Source organism: Daphnia carinata, chromosome 9, assembly GCF_022539665.2.
Source record: "Daphnia carinata strain CSIRO-1 chromosome 9, CSIRO_AGI_Dcar_HiC_V3, whole genome shotgun sequence".
NCBI lineage: Eukaryota > Metazoa > Arthropoda > Branchiopoda > Diplostraca > Daphniidae > Daphnia > Daphnia carinata.
This window is the reverse complement of record NC_081339.1, coordinates 4914858-4935133: the sequence shown is the minus strand read 5'-3', so window position 1 is coordinate 4935133 and position 20276 is coordinate 4914858. Positions and strand designations below refer to the sequence as shown.

Sequence of the window (20276 nt, the reverse complement as noted above, 5' to 3'; positions counted from 1 at the left end):
CCTTCTTCCAGTAGGACAATCCATGCAAGAATGAACTCCAATTTCTTGATAAGTAGGCGGCCCCTATCAATTTCAGAATGTTGATTTTCTGACGACAAGTTATGGAACTCGACAAGAAGGAATCAAAATCCAATGAAGGTTTTTCTCTGGTTTTCTGACTCTTGAACAGGTACTCGAAAAACTGAAGTTGGTCAGAAACAATGGCAGCAAAGAGTGGCGGACATTCGGCGTACTCGATACCGTTCGACGTAAAGTGACCGGTTTGGCCGATGTTAGCTTCCATCTTTTCCACTAATATTTCCATTGCATGGAGTTTTCGCTTGCTGATGGCCACCAACAAAGGTGTTTCTCCCATTTCATTGTAGGAATGGGCCAGCTTAATTGATTCTTTACGTTTTTCTACCTTGAATATTTCATGCAGATCCCCTACGGAGCCACTAGCCACAGCTCGGAAGAGATCATCAACTCTGTTCCTCTTCGTGGACGCCATAATCAACTGTATCTAGTCAAAAGAAATATTGACGTCATTCATAGCAGAATTTCGGAATCAATCTCACATTAATCAAGTAGAAGAAAGTTGGAAATTCTTATGCAACAGAAATATCTGTAGGAAGAATAGAGTACGAGGACCCTTTGGAATTTCGCGGAATCCAGGCTGTTTGTCCGATAAGAACGCTTAGCGTACGTACCTTTTAGCAAGTAAAATTCCATCAGCTGACGAACAACGTTCGGACATTCCATTCCAATTTGGTAACAACAATGATCAAGCTTTTCTTTAGACAGTATCATAAGAGTCGACCATAAAACGTTTGCTTGCGTATAGACTTCTAAGAAGAAGCAACTTGGATATCCGTAGTTCTGTCGTCTGATTTGAAGATGATGACGCATAACTCGTAAGATCGTCAATTAAGCATGGGCCAGGATTATCGAAAATCATGACACAGGTATTCAAACAAAAATAGAGTGGTTAAATAAGGACTTGTTTTTACTTACCAAAGTTACTTTCGTTTTCCACGGCACGCCCTCCCATGTTATTACAATCACCATGGTAGGACGGAAGACCCTCGCGATAACGACATGCCATTGTTTCACTCATCAATGACCAGCAAGGTAAAAAAAACAAGTCCCTAAAAAAAAAAAAAAAAAAAAAGAAAAATGCTGAAATTAGAAGCCATTTGCAACAGTTTTGAATAATAAACAAGAAGTTAAAAAACATTGCAACACAGGATACAGGACCTTCCTCAAGTCATTGTTTTTATGTCCACGTCAATAAGCGGCCGAGCATTCATAGCCTACTTCTACAATAGTCTTCGGTCCGTTGACCAAAGCTCTTTTCAAAAGAATATTCTGGGCCGTACGCGCTACATGTCAACATGACGGATAATTTGATGAGACGATGATGGACTATGTCGACATGTCGAGTAAACCACGAAGGCCATCCAACAAAAAAAAGGAAGGTCGTCTTAAAGTGTCGTTGTTCTGACAGAAGTTTAATATTGAGAAATTCATGAAACAAAAGACGGATATGTTTAGTGCCTTTAGCTAAATTTTAACCGCACTACTGTCCAATTCCGAATCGAAAAAAAGTGCTGACATCTTCGTTTTTTCCCCCTTTGTCCGGGTGTAACGTATAATTCCCTTTTGTTTTGTTTTTCTCAGCCATAGATTAACGTGTATTGACCGCGGTAAAAGAATTCCATGATATAGGAGATAGAATTGCGGTATTCCCCTATAAAACAAACGATGCGCTTCAATGCAAGGACGCTATCCTGTGTTTAAGAACCCGCTGAATTGCCATCGAGTCATTCAACGACCAACTATTCAAACAGTAAGATGTACCTCTCTGTAAGTCTTTTTTGAAAATTCCCTTTCACTTTTGAAAGAAAAAGTTTAGTAAATACAAATGGAACTAACTGAGGTGGGCTTTTGTTTTCTTGAGATTTTGTCCATCGTCATCGCTGTGTTCGGAGTTGTAGCGAGACCTTTGACGCAGGATTCACGTGCGAAAAATCAAGTGATTTTGAGTTATACAACGGACACTCATTCACGTCACGAGACTGGCATACCCGGACGCTCCGTGCAAGGATATTACAGGTTAGTTTCTTCTCACGATTGCGGAATTGTGGTCAACATCGTTACCAATTAAAACGATTAAACGTTGAACAAACAAGAAGTTGCGCAAGTTAGAAAACTGTACGTTCAGAAAAACGTAAAAAACAGTCTACGCCATTACAAACACGTTGATAGCACACGATACAAACTAAGATTAAACAAGTAAAAATTTAACCTAATGCATTCTAACAGTTACCTCAGTGGTGATGGCCGGTGGTACAAAGTGACGTACCAGGCGGATGAGAGAGGATACCGGGCCAAGACTGAGATTATGCCTAGGCATCTTTACAATCCAGTTGTCAATTCCCCACCTGTCCAGCTATCGAATAGTGTCGCGGAAGTAACTCCTGCTGCCCAGGTAACGAGTAGTGTCACGGAAGTAACTCCTGCTTTCCAGACTGTCGAAACTGTGACGCACAAGGAAGACATTTTTGAACAAGAAAGAATTCCAGAGGAAGTTACAACGATCAAGACAGTAGATGTGACGGTTCGTGACACTGAGAATGTTTTGAAAGAACCATCGCTGCCAGTTCTCATAAATAACGAGCCGGCAGTTTCCATACACGTCCCGCTTTTTACCAAAGTGTACACGTTGAAAAAAGCAAATAATTCCGAACCTAAACGAAGAAAAACTAAAAATGGATCTTCTCAAATTTATCGCTACAAATTGGCTTACTTACCGTCTTATGGCGTGTGGTAATGGTGCTGAAAAACCAATCAACGATTAAATGATATCAAAACGTTTTCAAATGCCATCAGACATTAACGATGTCAAATTTTTCTGAATAAAAAGTTGCTATTTTTGTTCGTGTTCACAAATTGTCGCTTTAAGCGGATTAACATTGTAACCATCACTTGTACAGGGTACAATCAATACATCGTCCAAAAAAATTAATTATATTTAATATCTTCCGAACTATTTACGAAAAGTTCTCTGTCAACAGACGCAATGTTCTACAAGTGGGTTCCATTAGACGCCATTTTGCACTGGTATATGGCAGTGAATTATTAAGTGTAAAAGTGCTTGAATTCATGTCGCACTTGCACTTACCTGTTTTACCGATTCGTGAGCCGGCTATAACTGTTCTAACCACAAGTGAAATTACTTCATTTGAATACTAACCTTTGCAATGGGTAGAAGTAATTTTAAGTCGACAATTACGTTACGGGCTTTGATACCTTACCTGATCATTTACAGGGCTCTTGGTTTGCTACCAATGAAATTCACTCAGAGATCCAATTCTAAACTTTTCGATTTCCAACGATATCGTGAATTATCGTGGTGGCGTAGTTTAAATTTCACGAGAATTTATTCGGCTTGTGTCGTGTTGTTAGCCACGGCTTTCCTCTTCGATAACCTGGCCTCCCTAGAATCACAAAAGAGCAGTGATATAGTGGGTCTGCTGGAAATTGCAGATCGATCTTCGATTTCTCTTAACGTCTTCATTACTTCAGTCCTTTGTTTCTGTTACTTGGGTAAAAGGTTATCGATTCTTGTTACAAAAATGATTGAATGTGAACAACAACTGACCACTATCGACTGTTACCTGCAGGTATAAATACAAAAAAAAAACATAAATCGTTAAAATTGATAAAAAAAATCTATTGATTTTGATCAAGGATCGCTTAGCTGTCTATTGTTGGATTGTTTTAGCTATTGGAGGAGCAGCAACAGTTTTAAATGAATTAGCAGTCAATCTGAAATACGTTCGCTATCCTTTCAACACAACAGTCAACGTCGAAGATCACTCGATTCCACTGGTCATTTTCCGTTCGATGATGACTCCTTTCGCTGCAGGATTTATGCCGTTTGTCGACTTTTCTGTTATTAATTTAAGTTTAATCTTTGCAGCTTACCAAAAACAACTACGAAGGAAAATCGAACATTGGGCTTTACTGGAACTCGAAGCCAAAGAGAGTCTCAGACTAACTTACTGGAAAGTGCAAGCTTTAATATCGGTATAAAATGAATTTCAATTAATTCCAGTAAAACAACAAATTCTAAACCCTTTAATTTCTACACAATCAGGAAGCAGACGACATTTTTTCTCCGATTATCTTAATAGAAAGTCTAAGTATTGTTGCTCACCTGACACTGCAAATCAACATCCTCACCGGCTCGAGGATTGAATCCAGTCTGTTCCTTGAACAAGACAAACGCCATGCTTTAACAGCAACTGCAATCACCACTGCTTACTTGATTATTCGTTTTGTTGCATCCTCTCTCTTTGCCGAAATGATCCATCGAGAGAAATTCAAAAGCCAACGAAGTCTTTACGAACAATCTGGAAAAGTCTTTGATGTCAACGATCTCGAACTGCTTTTGGTAAATACTTGTTTTCCTTATGACGTGTTGACTGATGTGGTTTCTGTGGGATTCTCTGTTTGACAGACGAAAAGATTCGTTCATCAGTTGACCTTGCCGTCGGGTTTCACTGGCTGTGGTTTCTTCACGCTGGGAAAAAGTTATCTGATAGCCGTAAGTTACGTCACAATCCTAGAAGCCACAGGACTCTCACTGTTATGGTGTCGTAGATGTGCGGTACTATACTGACCTACGAGATCGTTTTGATGGACATGGCCAAGACGGAGCAACGAGCATCACTGGACGCTCATTAATTCTTTTCCCACTTAATCAGCAGTTCTTTAGGAAATAATTGTTTTCAAATTTTATTGACTGTATTCTTTCTTTTAACATGTTAAACTGCCGTTATGGTTGATACGGTCCCAGTAGTCGACGGGTACAGTTAGGCGAGTGCAGTTAGTACAATTAATGGTCGGTACATTAAGGAATAGAAGAATAAAAAGGCCGGTAGCCGTTAGAGTCATAACTAGGCGAATAAACTAATGGTAGAAAGCCGTTAAAGCTGGGCGAATAGAATTGTGGCCCGTTGTTGAAGCTGTTCAACGTCGAGAACCATGTCGAAAGAGCGTTCAAGTAAAATGGAAGGGTGTTTACACTACTGAATTGTGCAGTCCTCCTACGCATTAAATGATTTCCAGTGAATTGATAAAACTTATTTCAAGTGGTTTAATAAATTTTTGTAAATTTACCGAACTCTGTTGTAAGGGGATGCGTTCGCAGCCGTCAAAAGAGCCAACAGAAATATCTAAAGCATAAAATGATTAAACTGATCCACAAGAACTTTAAGGAAACTATTACCGCCATCAGAATGATCTTCATGTTTCTTTATCCAACGTGTGAGACTCGTTCCATTTTTCCCACCTCTTTCAGACTTTATATACTGGCAAATAGCTGGGAGTATTTCACAATACCTGAGGAACATCACGCTTCCTGTCCGTTGCAATTGGTTCCAAGTTCCAACTAATATTAGTTCAAATGACTTTTGAATTTTTTGGCTGCCCAATAAACGAATTCTTGTCGACAAACATATTGGAAATATGCCGTAAGACCACATGGTTGTATTTGAAAAGGTCTAGTTTGCTTCGGATAAATAGGAAAAGGATTAACAAATAATTTTTTCCATTTCAAATGGGAAAGCATCCAATACTTTGACTAATTTTGTTAAAATTTTCAACCATTAAAAAAAGCAAACTTCAAGGAAAATCAATATCAAGTGGAGCTAAATAATATAAATACAGATAAGGCAGTGTCATGACTCATCAACGATTATCACGTAACGTGACCACCAACCATATCTTTAACACACTTAAAAAAAATGGCATTAAAAGCAATATAAAAATATGAATCTCTATAAACACATCCTGTGTAACGTGACACGTGCCAAGCGTGCACCTGACATAGAAATGCCTACCATAATTTTCTAAAAGATCGTGTTTTGAGACAATGGCTATCATTTCAGGCAAAATTATTTTTCTTTTTCGGTCCAGTCAAAGCAATTGCGACGGATATTAACAGAATAGCATTGATTACGACTGCAGCAATACTGTATGCCATTAACATGTACTCTAAAATCGCCCACACCTTACCTGTAGACATTAAAAATACGATTTAAAATGGACTGCTCTTATTTTCTAGATTTTAACTTACAGTCTTGTTCCAGCTGCACTTCGGTGAACACGGGAGGGTAGAATACTTCTGGATGGCAAATCGTATTGTTAGTGTCATCTTTATTTTCAGTGATGTAAGCAGCGATGTGACCAGATATTCCGGCGGCGACGATAGCTCCGCAAAATCCAAGCCCACATAAAACGGCCACTACTTTCATCCTAGAATTATTTAAATATTAATTAGTTGCATTAAAGAAAAATAATTTTAAACGTGACATTTACTGGTGCTTCTTGCATTCGTAGCTGGCACACAATCCAACTAGTCCACCTATTCCATAAAATAAGCTGGACCACAATCCAGCAAAGACAAAATCTAAATTGCCCACTGAGTTTTCCGTATATCCAGCCGCGAGATTTGTATAGCGAATCGTGATGGCCGTCTGCGTAAATAAAACAAATAGAAAAAAAAAAATTTCAATTAAAAATTCAGTTTGTGAAATTTAACTTACCACCAGACCAGTGCAGATTATCCATAGCACGATATTCGTAACAGACAGTCCTCTGAATAAATTCGAACTTAGACGAGTATAAGACACCATGATTGCATCGGACGTATGTACATACTAAATGAGTCGTTCCAGCCTTCGGTCGCTATTCGTATCTCGAAAGCACACATTCTAAAAGTTATCACGTTTTACCTAGCAACCTTATCGGCAGCACCAGACAAAAACAATCATTGGCTATGGAAACAGGCACAACTTTGCTGACAATCCGGATAAATAGATGAGACATCGATGAGGGTCCAATATCGTCACTTAACAGCGCATTTACGATGATAATGTACCCAATTTAAAAATTTCAGCAATGACGCATTTCGGTTTGGTGTTACAGAGTCCGACAAAGTGAAAGAATTTATCTCTAGTGCCCCCACCGATTTATCCCAAGTGCATCCGTACTCGCACAACCGACATAAAAAGCTTACAATTTTAACAGCTTAATGCATTTTTTTTAAGTACACGGAAAATGTCAAACCATTGAACGTAGCATAATCTACGTAAAGTAATAAAATGCTATAAAAGTTTAGCAAGTGGGACGTTTGATTGGTTACCCTCGATATAATAAAAACCCTCTAGTTTAACAATCTAGCTATTGTGGAAAACCACACCATAGAATTTACAGAAATAATAAAATAAAATGGATATCAACATTCTGTCAAAACATAAAATGTGACGTCTTTAAAATAAGGAAAAAGAAAAATCTCATCTATTTTTTTCGATTACGTTGTGAGTAGACAAAACCTGACAAGGAAGATAACAGCCACGTCCAGGCAGGTTGTGTCTAAATGCCAAACTGTGCCGTTCAGTGTTTACGTAGGCAGTGCCCCGAATAGAAGCTCATTTAAGTGTAAAGACCATTATGATTTCATATCCTCGTCTAAGTCCGAGAGGACTTCGAGGACTTTCCATTTCAAACATATTTCTGTGGGCATTCTCAAGCGTTCTTATGGTAATTAAACATATCAAAGAATTTTTATTGAATGAGTCGAAAATGGACTTACCTTTTGATAGATTGCGATAGTCGTTCGCTACACGAACCTCGGTCAAGGGCCAGACTACGACGATATCGGTTCACTGGATTACGTTTTCGCCGGCATTTGGGCAGGTTGCTGCTACGGCGTAGCCGGAATTATTGGGATTTGTGGCAGCTACGAACGAAAGCGAACCCAGTAAGATTTCCGGAAGTGTCTATCCATTCTGAATGCAAATGAAAATAAGAAATTTTTTTAAAAGGTTATTAGCAACAGTGACCTTCAATGTTCTGTCTCTTGTGGGTGCTAGCATCAGCGGATGCATTGCCGGAATAATTGGATTCTACATTCGACGACAATTCAGCAAAATTTGCTATCCACCACTTCCATTTGTATACGATGCAGCGGATGAAGATTGTGAGTTGCACATTGTATCAAAAGATTCAAATAATTAATGGGAAATTTAAATGTTAGGTAAGATCTGGATGAGTCTCGAGTTTGGTTTGTTGCTGTTTAGCACAATTGCTTTCTTTGTCAACTTAAGCTGCCTGATAGTAACTCTGATTGGATTCTGTGGCCCTAAGAAGAGCACTGGATTGGTAAGACACATCAAAAATATTAAGAAGACATAATTTTTCTAATTCTTATTGACAATGTTTAATAGGTGCGAATGGAAGTTGGAAATCCCAAATATGATTTTAAAACAAGAAGGCCAAGTGCATAATCTAATGCCAATGTGATTGTACAAAGTGTTTGAACTGTGGAGATGGAAAACTATTAAAATGTAAAAGAAAAATGTCTTGTACGCTTTTATGAATAAATACTATCTTTGAAATAAAAATGAATTTGACTTACCTTTTAAACGAGGAATCACTCAAAGCACAACGCCCACTTAACGTTTTAGTTAAAACGTATATCAGTCGACATTCTATTTGCACCGCAATGAAGTTCACTATCTTTTTCGACCTACTTTTTGAAGACTAATGAAATAACAATGCCATTCAAACAGTTGTAAACTATTCTACAGTCTCCAGAATGAATTTGAACATAAAATCATTCATTTTCCTAATTTTAAGCTGTTTCAATTCGTTTTGTTTACTGACAAATTCCATTAGAGCTGACGTCAATAATGTTCTAAGTGTTACGTCCATTCGATTTTGAATTCGCCATTGTTGTATCGATTTTTGATGGCGATTGACAAGGCATCGATTTTTATTTTCTATAGATTGCCTAACAAGCTTAATTGAACAATAAAAATAGTTTGTAAAAATTATTTTTTAGAAAATAACGCCAGCTTTGAATGATAAATAATATACAAGCTGACTTGGAAAAACAAGAAAAAAAAAGGTGCAACAGGAAAATCCACTAGGTGAATGATCTACAAACAAGAAAAAAGTGGGGGAAAACTATAACAAACGCCACCATTGTGTTTAACAAACCCAATCAAATACAGATCCCGGGAACTCTTTAAACCATGGAATTATACCATACGGAAGATAGCATTATCACTAGAATTTGGTCAATTGTTTTGTTTCTCAGTGATCGCCATTTGTGATGGAGGATTCGGTCAACGTTCCATTGGAAACGACAGTCGAATCTTTCGACTTTACTGCACCGCTTTCAGTGCGATAACCGAGCGGATTCATTGTTTGCCAACGCCAGAAATCTTCACCTGCAAAATACAATTTTGTTAGTTGTTCAAATAGTTCCATGAAAAATGACTAAAAGGCTACCAACGAGTCAAAATGAACGAAATCTGGTCGAAAATTTTTGCTATTTTACGATAAGTTCGAGGAATCAAAAGAAAATTTGACATTTCAAAAACATTTTGACTCGTTGGTGGCAGCGTCCGGCAATGCTCTACTTCATTACAAGGTGGTGAAGTAAGGGGATGGATATGTAAGTGCAAAAATGAAAGCTCTTGTCAATTCTACAGTCATACTTACACATCTGTTCGAGAGTGAAACGCGGAGTCCATCCGAGCTCTGTCTTTGCACGCTCTCCGTTCGAGTACATGGCGGAGATGTCACCTTCACGTCTAGGTTTCAGTTCGTAGGTCACCGTCGTTCCCGTCACCTTACCAAAAGTCTCCACCAGCTGGATAACCGATACGCCCACGCCAGAGCCCAAATTGTACGTCTACGGTAGTAAAGCAGGAGAGGGGTAGAAAGTTGGCTATTACAACGAGGGGTTGGTGTAGGCGGAGTGGGGGGAGGGATTTCTATCTTTGCTGTGCATTCAAAAACAGACAGACGCTGCCTTTCCTTTTTTTGCTATTAGGTTACGACAGCGACTTACACATGCGTACGGAATCGTACTTGGGATGCCAGTTGAGCTCTTTGATGGCCAACTGGCATTCACAGACCAATGTGTCGACGTCACCGACTCGTCGTCCGACAAAAACGAACGGCACTTTCGTGTTGGTTGTTTTCACAAATAAATCGATGAGCTCCAGCACTGACAAACCCTTGCCTAGGCCCAGATTGTAGACCTATACCAAGTCTTTCTCGTTACTAGGACACCCCGTACACTGTACTGAAAGATTCCACCCGCCGGCGTTAATTATTAAATTTAAATTATACCCGATAGCGAAGTTTATCCTTTTCTACTTTGGCCAATGCAGCAACATGACCAGACGCCAAGTCCATGACGTGAATGTAGTCTCGAACACCTGTGCATAATGAAAAACTTAATAACTTGGTCCATGAAATCAATGGTATTTTCTTAAGGTACCAGTTCCATCCGGAGTGTTATAGTCATTGCCGAATACAACTACGGATGGTTTGTTTCCCAGAGCTACTTGAGCAATGTAAGGCATCAAGTTGGAATAAGGCTTTGTGGGATCTTCACCGATTAAGCCGGAAGGATGAGCACCAACGGGATTGAAATATCGAAGGGAGCAGATATTCCATTTCTATTCAAAATTCCATTTTAGAAATCTCAACAGATAAATGATACGAAGTTTTGTGCATACCTCATCTGAACGACTGAGATCCATCAACATCTCTTCGATAAGGTACTTGGTGCGGCCGTACACGTTGGTTACATTACCAATAGGGCTATCTTCGGTGATGGGAAGGACTTCGGGGTTGCCATAAACCGTACACGAGCTGGAAAATACTAGCTGGTAACATTCATGGCTTTTCATAACCTAGACCATTCATAAAATATTTGATGAATTGAAGCCATGTGTGGGTATGTGTGACCAGATACACATATGGCACTGTTAAAAAGGAAATGGGAAAAAAAAAAAGCCACGTGACTTTTTCTGAACAGATGTTGGCGGCATTTGTGGTGCAATAATTCGCGTTTAATGTGACGTTTATCGTGGGTGTAAGAAACACCTGTTATTAGCAGACCCAGTGAAACCTGTTTCTAGCGAATGTAACCTTGCTTCGAAGTAACTATTTTTATTTAAAAAAAGATTACATACCTCAAGAAGGTTGATTGTTCCAACCACATTATTTTTGTAGTAAAGAAGTGGAACCTCCATGGATTCTCCAACAGCTTTCATTGCAGCAAAATGTATGACACAGTCAATTTTATGCTGAACCGAACGATTAAATATAAATCAGAGTTAAAATTTAATATTCCATATTATATGAAAAAATAATACCTGACTGAAGATTTTGTCAAGTCTTTCATAATCAAGCAAATCACACTGATAAAATGTGACTTTTTTCCCTGTTATCTTCTCAACTCTTTCGAGGCTGGGAGCGGTGCCCTTTTCTCCATTTACAGAATTGGCAAAGTTGTCACAAGCAATTACTTCATATCCAGCTTCCAACAACTCAACCACACAGTGGCTGCCAATGTAACCAGCACCTCCAGTGACAAAGATGGTTTGAAATTTGGCCATATTGGAACCTAAAGAACCACAAGCACGAGGTTAAAATCAAACGTTTTGCACGTCAGTAAGTTCAATGAACTCCGTATAACCAGAGGCACTCTGTAGATAAAATGTAAAAAAAAACTTACTGTGCAAACAAAATCAAATAGATACAACAAAAAATTATAAACTATACAGAAAACAGTTGGAGCAGCTACTACTTGGTGATGATGAAACCAAGCCTATGCGGATACTGAACTCTCACAGGTACCAACCTGTTCGGTGTAAACTTTACATGTGACGTGTCACATTCGAACCGACTCTGCGCAGCCTTGTGTAGCAGACTACGCAGGATGACGTAAACGCCCTAAGCTTCCATACTTCCCCTTGCTATTGCTTTTCAGCCAATCGGCATGCAGGAAAATTTCCAAAAGGCATTGAATCCAAGTTCGAACCGCAAATTAAGAACGAAAACTGCAGTCACGAGCTACGTGATAAATATTCTTGATCGGTAGTGACCTTGAAACAAGAATGCTGTAGCAATTACGTATTGCTGTAGAAATCAAGTGTCCAACGAACATCGCCGCATTATTTAAAATCATTTCCTTTCCAGTATTAATGACAGCAGCTAATGGGATGCATTGTGCTATAAAGCAAAAAAAAAAAAAAAAATTCTGGAATTCCAAGTTTTCTCTTCAAAATAAAGTCCCTTAAATTAAAAAAAAAAGGTAGTAAAGAATTCCAATTCAAAACTTGGAATGAAGAACATGAAGGTAATAAATTGCATCCGCATTTGTTCATTCCGAGGCGATCAACGTGAAACAAACGGGAATTCCTTTTGCTGTGCTTTTAATGAAGCCACGTGGCATTCCGCGACGAATATGAATAAAGACGTCCCACCAAAACTTGTGGCAGATGTTCAACCTGGATTAAATAACATCCAAGATATTGACTTAAAAAAAAAAAAAAAAAAAAAAAATTCACCCTCAAGATGAACATTTTTTTCAGAGGGGGGGGCAAAATAAAAAAAACTGGTTGTAGCCGCCAAAGAAGCCGCCAAAGCTTTTTGTTTGGGTAACGCCCGGATCTTGTAAAAAATCCTCACAGCCTTTCCAAATATTTACATGGCCCCCAATGGTGGAGCCAAACTCAAAGTGCTTCTTCTCGATAAAATGCGGCCGCATTCCACTATCCTTTATCCCATCTGATTATCTTCGAGGTGTCGAGGAGATTCTCACGACGTCTTTTCACGGTACAAAACGCCCGCATATCTGTCAGTACGTAGCCATAACTGACCACACGTTAACTTGCTTCCCAATCCATTGTTTGACGTGGCCACAATTATAATCTTGTTCTCACATTTTATTGTTTTCAATTTTTTTTTTCACGAAAGTCCTGTGTTAAAAGAAAGAAATCTAATCTTTAAATGATCTTCATTTTTGCATCTAATTTTAATTTGGAGTATTAGTAAAATTTTAAAAAGCACAATTAAATTCAGTCCTAAAACGACATGTTTCCATTTACATGGCGTTTGATTGACGGCCTGCTGGAACACCGACTGGGCCGTCTTTCTTTTTATGCTGTCCCGCTATTGGCTTCGATAAGAGACGTCATCTGAGTGCTTTCAATCGATTTAATTTCTTGTGAAGCCAATCTCTAGACAATGGGGGGTTGGACAATGAATTAAACATTTGAAAATGCTGGGTGAAGTTAAATAGATGAAACGCGTATGGCTTTAAAATAAAAACAAAACAAAAAAAAAAGCTGATGCCTGTTAATGATGGCAGTTGGGGTTAATGGGCCCTTAAAGAGAGCAAGAGAAATACCGTCATCGAGACAGTGGGAACAGATGTGGCAACGCCGGACGTGCTCGTTCCCTTCTGATGGCAGGGCGAAATGAGCGTGTCGTTGACAAAGACAATGCGACGTTCCAGACCGGCCGTGATGGGCGTCATTTTGGCCATGTAACTGATAATCGTATCAGCATCCAACATACCTGCACCAATAAAAATAAGAATTTCAAATTGATTAATGAATTGCAGTCGTTCAATTCACCTGTTAACGTGTGCTCGATGATGTTGCCTTTAAGAAAGGCGTAGCCATCGCCACCACCGGCCAAATAACTGGACACGGCCACATCATAAACGGCCTGTTTTGTTTTTCAAAATCAAGTTTTTATATTTGCGTGTAAAAACATTCGATTATGATTGTTGATTTTGTTTACTTCTGGCTCGACTGGATGATAAGCGGGCATGCGGCAATTATTGCAGCGTGCCAATAATTCGACCACTCTGTCACCCTTGGGTCTTGATACGTCGTAGACAACGTTGATACCTGAAAGATGAACTCGTTTTTTTAAATATTTTTTAATGAACCAAACAAAAAAAAACGTGACGAATCAATGTTTCTAACTAACCTGAAACTTGTAAGAAACCACCTGACGGGTCTAAAGCGAAACGATCGTAATCTTGAACGGAAAATTCCAGCACTTTTTTCAGCGTATCGCCGTTAATTTTAATGACGTCCACCGTATTGGGAAATGGCGCCACCGACAAAAGATTTCCGTACGTGATGGATCCTTTAAAACAAAAGAGAAACGTGAGTGATAGAAAAATTATGAATATCTTTAAAAAAATAAAAAATAAATAAATAAAAATTAAAATCCAAACCATTGCGGGCACGTTCGTCGATCGATGAACGAATGGCTCCGCTATTAACAAGGGCCATGGCCACTTTGCTCCATTGTCCAGGTCCAGCGAATTTGGTGAACTACGTACGCAAATAAATGATTGACACGAAATATTTCAAAACAAGAATTTTTGGAACGTTACCAAATGAACGTAAGCGTCGGCAATCAGATTGCCTAGATTGCACTCAGACATCCTACAGGAGAGTCGAGTGCCATCTAGGAAGACTAACGTCTTGCCCACTTCCTGTTCAGACAAAGCGTCGACCTCTTCCCTGTATGGAATCAATTGCTGCACGACATGCGGATCTGGAAAAAGTTTGAATATGGAAAAAAAAAAAAATAAATGATGATGATTGATGTATCACACATAGACGCGCACATACCTCTTGGAATGCTCTTGTCCATAAGAATGGGAAGACCGGCGGTAGCGATCACCTCTCCATCATCGTTAAAAGTCACCATCAAGTTGCCCAAGTATTTGCCGAATGCGAAAGCCTGAACGACGGGTACAGTCCTACCGGATGGTTGGCTAACTAGCGTCGGATACGGTCCCTCTGGCTCTTCAGTCGATGGAGCCGGACCTATTTTTCCCCATTTAAGGAAATGAGGTGGGGGGGGGATCGTTTTACAAAATGAAACATCAGAAGCCTATTACCGTTCCAGAGGAATGTGTTGGTGTGGCCGCCGACCACGACGTCGATATCGGGAACGTGTTGGGCGATCTCGATATCTTTGGGGAAGCCGGCGTGTCCAACTGCAATCAGAATGTTGACCCCGTCCTTTTTGAGACGCTCGGCTTCTTGACGGACGCCTTCGACTTCATCGGTGATTTTAACGCCCTCAGGGCTGGAGATGAACTGCCGCATAGATAATATTTAAGTGAAATCAAATCTTCAAAAAAAAAAATAAAATAAAAATGATTATTGAATTATTTTTGTTACCATCGTTTCGCGTGTCAAGTAGCCGATGATTCCGATCTTACGTCCGTCGATTTCAACGACTTTCGATTTGGGAATTTTGCCATCGAGTCTCGGTTCAGCGCTCGTGTCGATATTAGCCGCAATCACCTTAAATATTTCAAACAAAAAATGAAGCGAAAGTTGAAAATCAATGATTTACAAAACGAGGTACAAAGGAGAGCAAAAAAACCAGTATTACCGGATGGTTAGCAGCTTCGACGAATGGCAACAGTCCGTCGACACCATCATCGAATTCGTGATTGCCAAGAGACTGTGTACATCAGATATAAAAAGGAAAATCACGATAATTGATTATCACACGGCCTTCGAAAATCGCGCCCCCTTTTTTTCTTTCTTTTCTTTTTTTTAAATCATGTTACACGTGATTGATGCGAACAATAAAAAAAAAAAAAAAACTCGGCGCGCATCTCGTTAAACAACAACAACAACAAAAAAAAGGGGCCCTGCAATTGAACATTATGCAAATTGGAACGGATATAAGGGGCGTTGTCCCTGCCCGTAGGTCACGAAAACACGCGATAGCAAAGGGATATAAACAAAAAAACAAATGTGTAACACACGAAGGGGGATGCCGGTTGAGATCGATAATATGCAAATGAGTGGGTTGGTGTGATTACACACCTCGGCATCGAAATAATATTCAATTAAAAGCCTTTGTTTTGTCAGATCATCATTTGTGTGTACAAACGTGAAAATCGTCTGTTCTCGTAACGAAACTCAATCATTTGGCTCGTAGTCGTATGCAAATCATCGGGCAGACACATACACGCGCGCGCGAAACATGGATCACTCTCGATTTGGAAAGTTGAAAGAAAAATACCATTGCTGTTAAGTTGAGCAGGTTACCAAAGTGGCTGACGGCCTTCCATTTGTGGATGGTGTACCAGCTGGCGGACAAAAAAAAAAAACAAATCGAAAATTTAATTTCAATTTTGAATTCAATTAAAAACAAAAACATAACAAACATTAGACTTACATTGTGCCCTGGAAAAAATCGCCAGCGCTGAGGAAAATGGTGTTGGACCGTTGATTGCGGATGTGCCGGGCCTGGTGGACGAGACGGGCGTAGCCGCCGAAACATTTGCCATTGGCCGAGTCTTGCGGCGTGCAGGCGCCGCCGAATTTGTTGGCCTCTTCGAATCGACAGTGAATGTCGTTGATGTGCAAAATAGTCAAATCGAACGGTTGGCCAGGTAGCGGCGTCGATGACGTCCGCAAGACGGACATCAACAGCATCCAAACACACAACAATGTCGCCATGTTGACGCTAAAAAACACATTTCTTTTTGATTTTTTTTTTTTTTTTTTTTTTTTGAAAATTTCTTGGAACGAGACTGTTATGCAAATTTCGAGTTTCGTCCTCAAGTGCGTCGTAGCATTTTTTTTTTTTTTTTCACGCTCCTTTCTCGTGAGTTTTGACGCTTTTCAAATAAATCTTGTTGGACGGGTCGATAAATAAGCGCGCTCGAACGAACGTACGCAGATCGTTAACCTGTTTCTCTTAACTCGAGTTGATGCAGACAAACAAAAATGAACTTGCGTTTCAAAAAATGTAAATGATAATTTTTTTTTTTAATTTCACAACTTCCGCTCCACCGGAAAAAGGAAGAGAAATTAAAATGGAGATATTTTTAAGAGTTGGCCGCCTTTCGTGGTTTTCATTTTTTTTTTGGGGGGGGTTTATAATTTATGATATCCGCCATCATTGTTTAAAAAAAAACAAAAAAACGACGCAATTGATTGGAGAACAAAAGAGAGATATGGAAAGTTTGGAAACTGCGGGCTAAGAAAAAAAAAAAAAAAAGTAAGTCAAAGTGCCAATGGAAATTATAAATTTTTTGTTTCAATTTTTTTTAGAAATCGAAAGGTCATACCCGCATGATGCAATCAATACGGTGAAAGTGATTTTCGATGCACGTTTTTAACAAATGGAGGCAACTCTTTTAATTGCCCCGCGGTATCAAAAGCAATTAAAAATTCCCCCTTTTCGTGTGAGCAAATTGATTCACACACACACACACACATAATTTTCGCATTTGATTGAATAAAATTGGTTAATCGCCTCGAAGCCTTTCGAACGCTCAAAAACACGATCGAATCCATCTTACACGATCTCATTCAAAATATCGAAATGTCTTCCGCCGTCATGCGGGTTGGAACAATTCAAATTACAATAATAATAATAATAATAATAAAAAAAAAAAGAGAAAATATGTGTAAAATAAATAACTTAAAGCCATCGCATTACGGTCGGCTTGGCAGCGTGTTTTCGAATTGATAGATCAGTAGGGCCAACACGAAACGATGGGCTCGGCTTTTTGTTGTGAGGGGGACCCTATTATAATTTCTCTGATAAACAGCAGCCAAAAATGCAAATGAAGTCTGGTGGGCACGAGCTACTAACTATACAAATAGTCGGCGGTAATATAGGGTTACACGTCACGTTTCGGGAAAAGAATATTTTTTTTTTTGTTGTTCGAACCGAAAAAAAAAAAAATTGAACCGCAAAAGCCACCGCTCCAAATGTTGAATAAATTATTATTTTTTTTTTTTCTTCAAAAAATGAAATATAAGCCGAACAAAAGAGATATTATTAACGTTCTTTTTGGTAGATGAAGCTCCAACAAAAAAGGGACCGATTGACCGGATCCTATAACTTCTTAGTGGGGGGGGGGGTTATATTAATAAAATAACGCTTTTGGTCTTTGGCGGCAAGCGCCCCCTATTTTTTTTTTTTCTTTCCTCATCAATAAATATTTTAATGCTTTTCAAACTTTGTACAGGCTGGACACGGTCCCTATTTCCTCCCCCAGTTAAAATTTCACGTAAAAATTAGATGGGGGTAAAAAAAAAAAAAGGATCTAAACTAACGCCATCTATGAGGACTAAATTCGTCAAAATGCAATCATCTCACAAATTGATTTAAAGTTCAACTGTCACACTGTAAAAAAAAAAAAAGAAAGAAACATTCTTAATAAGGACGGACCAAGTTCGATGTACAGTTAGAACTAGAAAAACAGACGAGCTGGCCAATTTGACCCTGGCGAGCAGTCTCTCTAAAAAAAAAGATAAGGAATTATGGACAGAACTGTGATGGCTCTGTTTTCGTGTGTGCAACTGTAACAGGTTCCAGTTTCTTTAAGGTCGCGCAATTTTTTTTTTCCAAAAAAAAAAAAAAAACAACAATTGACCAGGATTTAAAAAGAAAAAACAGAGGGATGATGGCTTGTCAGTGCGGGCGTGACTGGATTTCTCTCAACATCTTGACGTCTTTTTTTTTTTTTTTTTTTCGTTTCGTTTAAAAGGAGGCAAAGATGGACGTCCGTGTGTCGCGGCAAAAGTAATTTGCATAAGGTGGAGAACAAACAAAAAGAGAAGAAAAAATCAAAAATCAAAGAGAGAGAGAGAGACATATCAGGATGCTAGGAACCGGACAAACTGGACAGACTTCAATGGATTGTTTCAGCAATCAAACAAACACAAACGCCCATCACAAGACGAGTTTTTACACGAAGACACAAAAGACTTACGTGGCCAGTCGAAAAATGGATCCCATGTTAATTACGCAGGTGTACAATGGCAATAAAAATATTATTATTATTTTTTTTTTTTTAAATACTACCAATAATAAATTTTTGAAAAAAAAAAAAAGGACACGTGCTGGACGGTAGGGAACGAGACTTCCGTCCGGCTCACCAACCGATACCGCACTGCGGGACGGGTTTACTACCAAACACACACACAGCAAATGTCAGCAGCTGTTTTTTTTTTTTTTTTTTTGTAAAGGAAGTTGGGGGGGGGGGGGGGATAGTGCGCAAAAATGGAGCAAAGCTATTAATTGTGTGTGTGTGTGTGTGTGTGTGTGTGTGTGTGTGTGTGTGTGTGTGTGTGTGTGTGTGTGTGTGTGTGTGTGTGTGTGTGTGTGTGTGTGTGTGTGTGTGTGTGTGTGTGTGTGTGTGTGTGTGTGTGTGTGTGTGTGTGTGTGTGTGTGTGTGTGTGTGTGTGTGTGTGTGTGTGTGTGTGTGTGTGTGTGTGTGTGTGTGTGTGTGTGTGTGTGTGTGTGTGTGTGTGTGTGTGTGTGTGTGTGTGTGTGTGTGTGTGACAAGAGAAAATAATGTCATAAAAAAAAAAAGGAGCTGCTGGTCACCGCATGGCAACCGGGCAGCGGACTAGTCAAAATAAACGTACGAAAAACGGAGAATAAACCAAATTTTTTTTTTAGATGTTCTGGAACCTCTTTTTGGAATTTTGTTAAAAAAAAAAAAAAAAACTGGAATTATTTTTTCTTCCAAATTGCATTTCTTTAGTTGGCCGACTCGTCGTGGCAATTCGTACAACGTTCCAAAATAGGAGATGGAGAAACAAATGCGATAAGTCAACTCCCCCCCCCCCTCGAATAAAAATGAAAACCTGAAAATTGAAAAAATCTCAACTCGATTTTGTTTTTTGTTTTTTTCCTACCATTTTCTTGATGACAATTTGAAACAATTATTCAAAGAGAAAAAAGAACCTGACATCTACCGGAATTTGAAATGGCAATGGGAGGGAATTTAAAATTAAAAAAAAAAACCGGTCCCTATTTTTCTTCTCCCCCAAAAAAAAAAATTATTTTCGCGTGATGAAACTGGACAAGAAGCCAAGGTCGTTGGCATCTTTAAAAAAAAAAAAAAATTTTAACCCAATTAAATTCACAGACAACAAGAAATGATCACAAATTTCTCCTTCCAATCAGTCAATAACATCACGTCTTCTGAATCAATCCATTAAAAAAAAAAAACTCAACTGATCTTTAACTAAATTTCAATTAACTTAACGAAACTGAAACGCCTATAAACCTAAACAAAAAAAAACATTGGCAATAGAAGTTTAAAAAAAAAAAACTGGCCCGGTGGTCCGCGGTCCGATCGAAGCCGATTTAGTCCGAAAAAAGATAAACAGCACACACACGCGACTCGTTCTCTCTCTCTCTTTTTCTTGTTTATAAATTTGAAACGTTCAAGTAGAAAACAAAACAAAAAAAAACAAGTTTGAAATAGAAGAAGTTTGTCCAAACTTTTTTTTTGCTGAGCAAAAGTCTGATTTCAAGTTGCTCTACCCCGGTAAAGAAAAGAAAAAAAAAAAAAAAAAGAAACATGTTCCAGCTGTCTGGAGGCCATTGCAGATGGC

The 20276-nt window shown here is 38.9% G+C and overlaps 6 protein-coding genes across 8 annotated transcripts in view; 3 read left to right on the top strand and 3 right to left on the bottom strand.

Annotated features, from left to right (window-relative positions):
- Positions 1 to 8408, top strand: part of LOC130688828 (uncharacterized) — a 43639-nt gene extending 35231 nt beyond the window's left edge. The window contains exons 2-6 of the mRNA XM_057511835.2: positions 7478 to 7590; positions 7653 to 7810; positions 7875 to 8029; positions 8087 to 8211; positions 8277 to 8408. Of these exons, the coding sequence (XP_057367818.1) occupies positions 7501 to 7590; positions 7653 to 7810; positions 7875 to 8029; positions 8087 to 8211; positions 8277 to 8336 (588 nt within the window). The 5' untranslated portion in view covers positions 7478 to 7500 and the 3' untranslated portion in view covers positions 8337 to 8408. The remainder of the gene's footprint in view (positions 1 to 7477; positions 7591 to 7652; positions 7811 to 7874; positions 8030 to 8086; positions 8212 to 8276) is intronic.
- On the top strand, positions 1653 to 2897 carry LOC130688824 (uncharacterized). 2 transcript variants are annotated; one of them, XM_057511831.2, is made up of 4 exons: positions 1656 to 1845; positions 1940 to 2094; positions 2305 to 2470; positions 2510 to 2897. In XM_057511831.2, the coding sequence occupies exons 1-4, from the start codon at positions 1834 to 1836 to the stop codon at positions 2810 to 2812; spliced, it is 636 nt and encodes a 211-aa protein (XP_057367814.1). In that variant the 5' UTR covers positions 1656 to 1833; the 3' UTR covers positions 2813 to 2897. The 2 variants fall into 2 exon arrangements, with proteins under 2 accessions (XP_059352792.1, XP_057367814.1); XM_059496809.1 differs by having other exon boundaries at positions 1653 to 1845; positions 2305 to 2897.
- On the top strand, positions 3243 to 4795 carry LOC130688818 (uncharacterized). The gene is made up of 5 exons (XM_057511822.2): positions 3243 to 3665; positions 3733 to 4071; positions 4142 to 4438; positions 4505 to 4591; positions 4648 to 4795. Exons 1-5 carry the CDS (start codon positions 3243 to 3245, stop codon positions 4729 to 4731), a joined length of 1230 nt encoding a protein of 409 aa, XP_057367805.1. The 3' UTR covers positions 4732 to 4795.
- Positions 5595 to 6795, bottom strand: LOC130688829 (uncharacterized). Its single transcript, XM_057511836.2, has 4 exons — positions 6594 to 6795; positions 6367 to 6524; positions 6125 to 6303; positions 5595 to 6063 (listed from the first exon to the last, which is right to left on the bottom strand). Exons 1-4 carry the CDS (start codon positions 6681 to 6683, stop codon positions 5933 to 5935), a joined length of 558 nt encoding a protein of 185 aa, XP_057367819.1. The 5' UTR covers positions 6684 to 6795; the 3' UTR covers positions 5595 to 5932.
- A 398-nt stretch (positions 8409 to 8806) lies between the features above and the next one.
- Positions 8807 to 11721, bottom strand: LOC130688820 (UDP-glucose 4-epimerase-like). 2 transcript variants are annotated; one of them, XM_057511825.2, is made up of 8 exons: positions 11591 to 11721; positions 11229 to 11479; positions 11046 to 11159; positions 10587 to 10763; positions 10346 to 10526; positions 10195 to 10283; positions 9559 to 9751; positions 8807 to 9284 (listed from the first exon to the last, which is right to left on the bottom strand). In XM_057511825.2, the coding sequence occupies exons 2-8, from the start codon at positions 11469 to 11471 to the stop codon at positions 9148 to 9150; spliced, it is 1134 nt and encodes a 377-aa protein (XP_057367808.1). In that variant the 5' UTR covers positions 11472 to 11479; positions 11591 to 11721; the 3' UTR covers positions 8807 to 9147. The 2 variants fall into 2 exon arrangements, with proteins under 2 accessions (XP_057367808.1, XP_057367809.1); XM_057511826.2 differs by lacking the exons at positions 9559 to 9751; positions 11591 to 11721 and adding an exon at positions 9911 to 10103.
- A 1180-nt stretch (positions 11722 to 12901) lies between these two features.
- Positions 12902 to 18681, bottom strand: LOC130688815 (snake venom 5'-nucleotidase-like). The gene is made up of 14 exons (XM_057511819.2): positions 18641 to 18681; positions 16087 to 16377; positions 15931 to 15997; positions 15289 to 15360; positions 15072 to 15197; positions 14786 to 14987; positions 14514 to 14711; positions 14273 to 14436; positions 14111 to 14210; positions 13858 to 14019; positions 13666 to 13775; positions 13497 to 13590; positions 13268 to 13437; positions 12902 to 13097 (listed from the first exon to the last, which is right to left on the bottom strand). The coding sequence occupies exons 1-14, from the start codon at positions 18664 to 18666 to the stop codon at positions 13017 to 13019; spliced, it is 1863 nt and encodes a 620-aa protein (XP_057367802.1). The 5' UTR covers positions 18667 to 18681; the 3' UTR covers positions 12902 to 13016.
- Positions 18682 to 20276: the final 1595 nt, after the last annotated feature.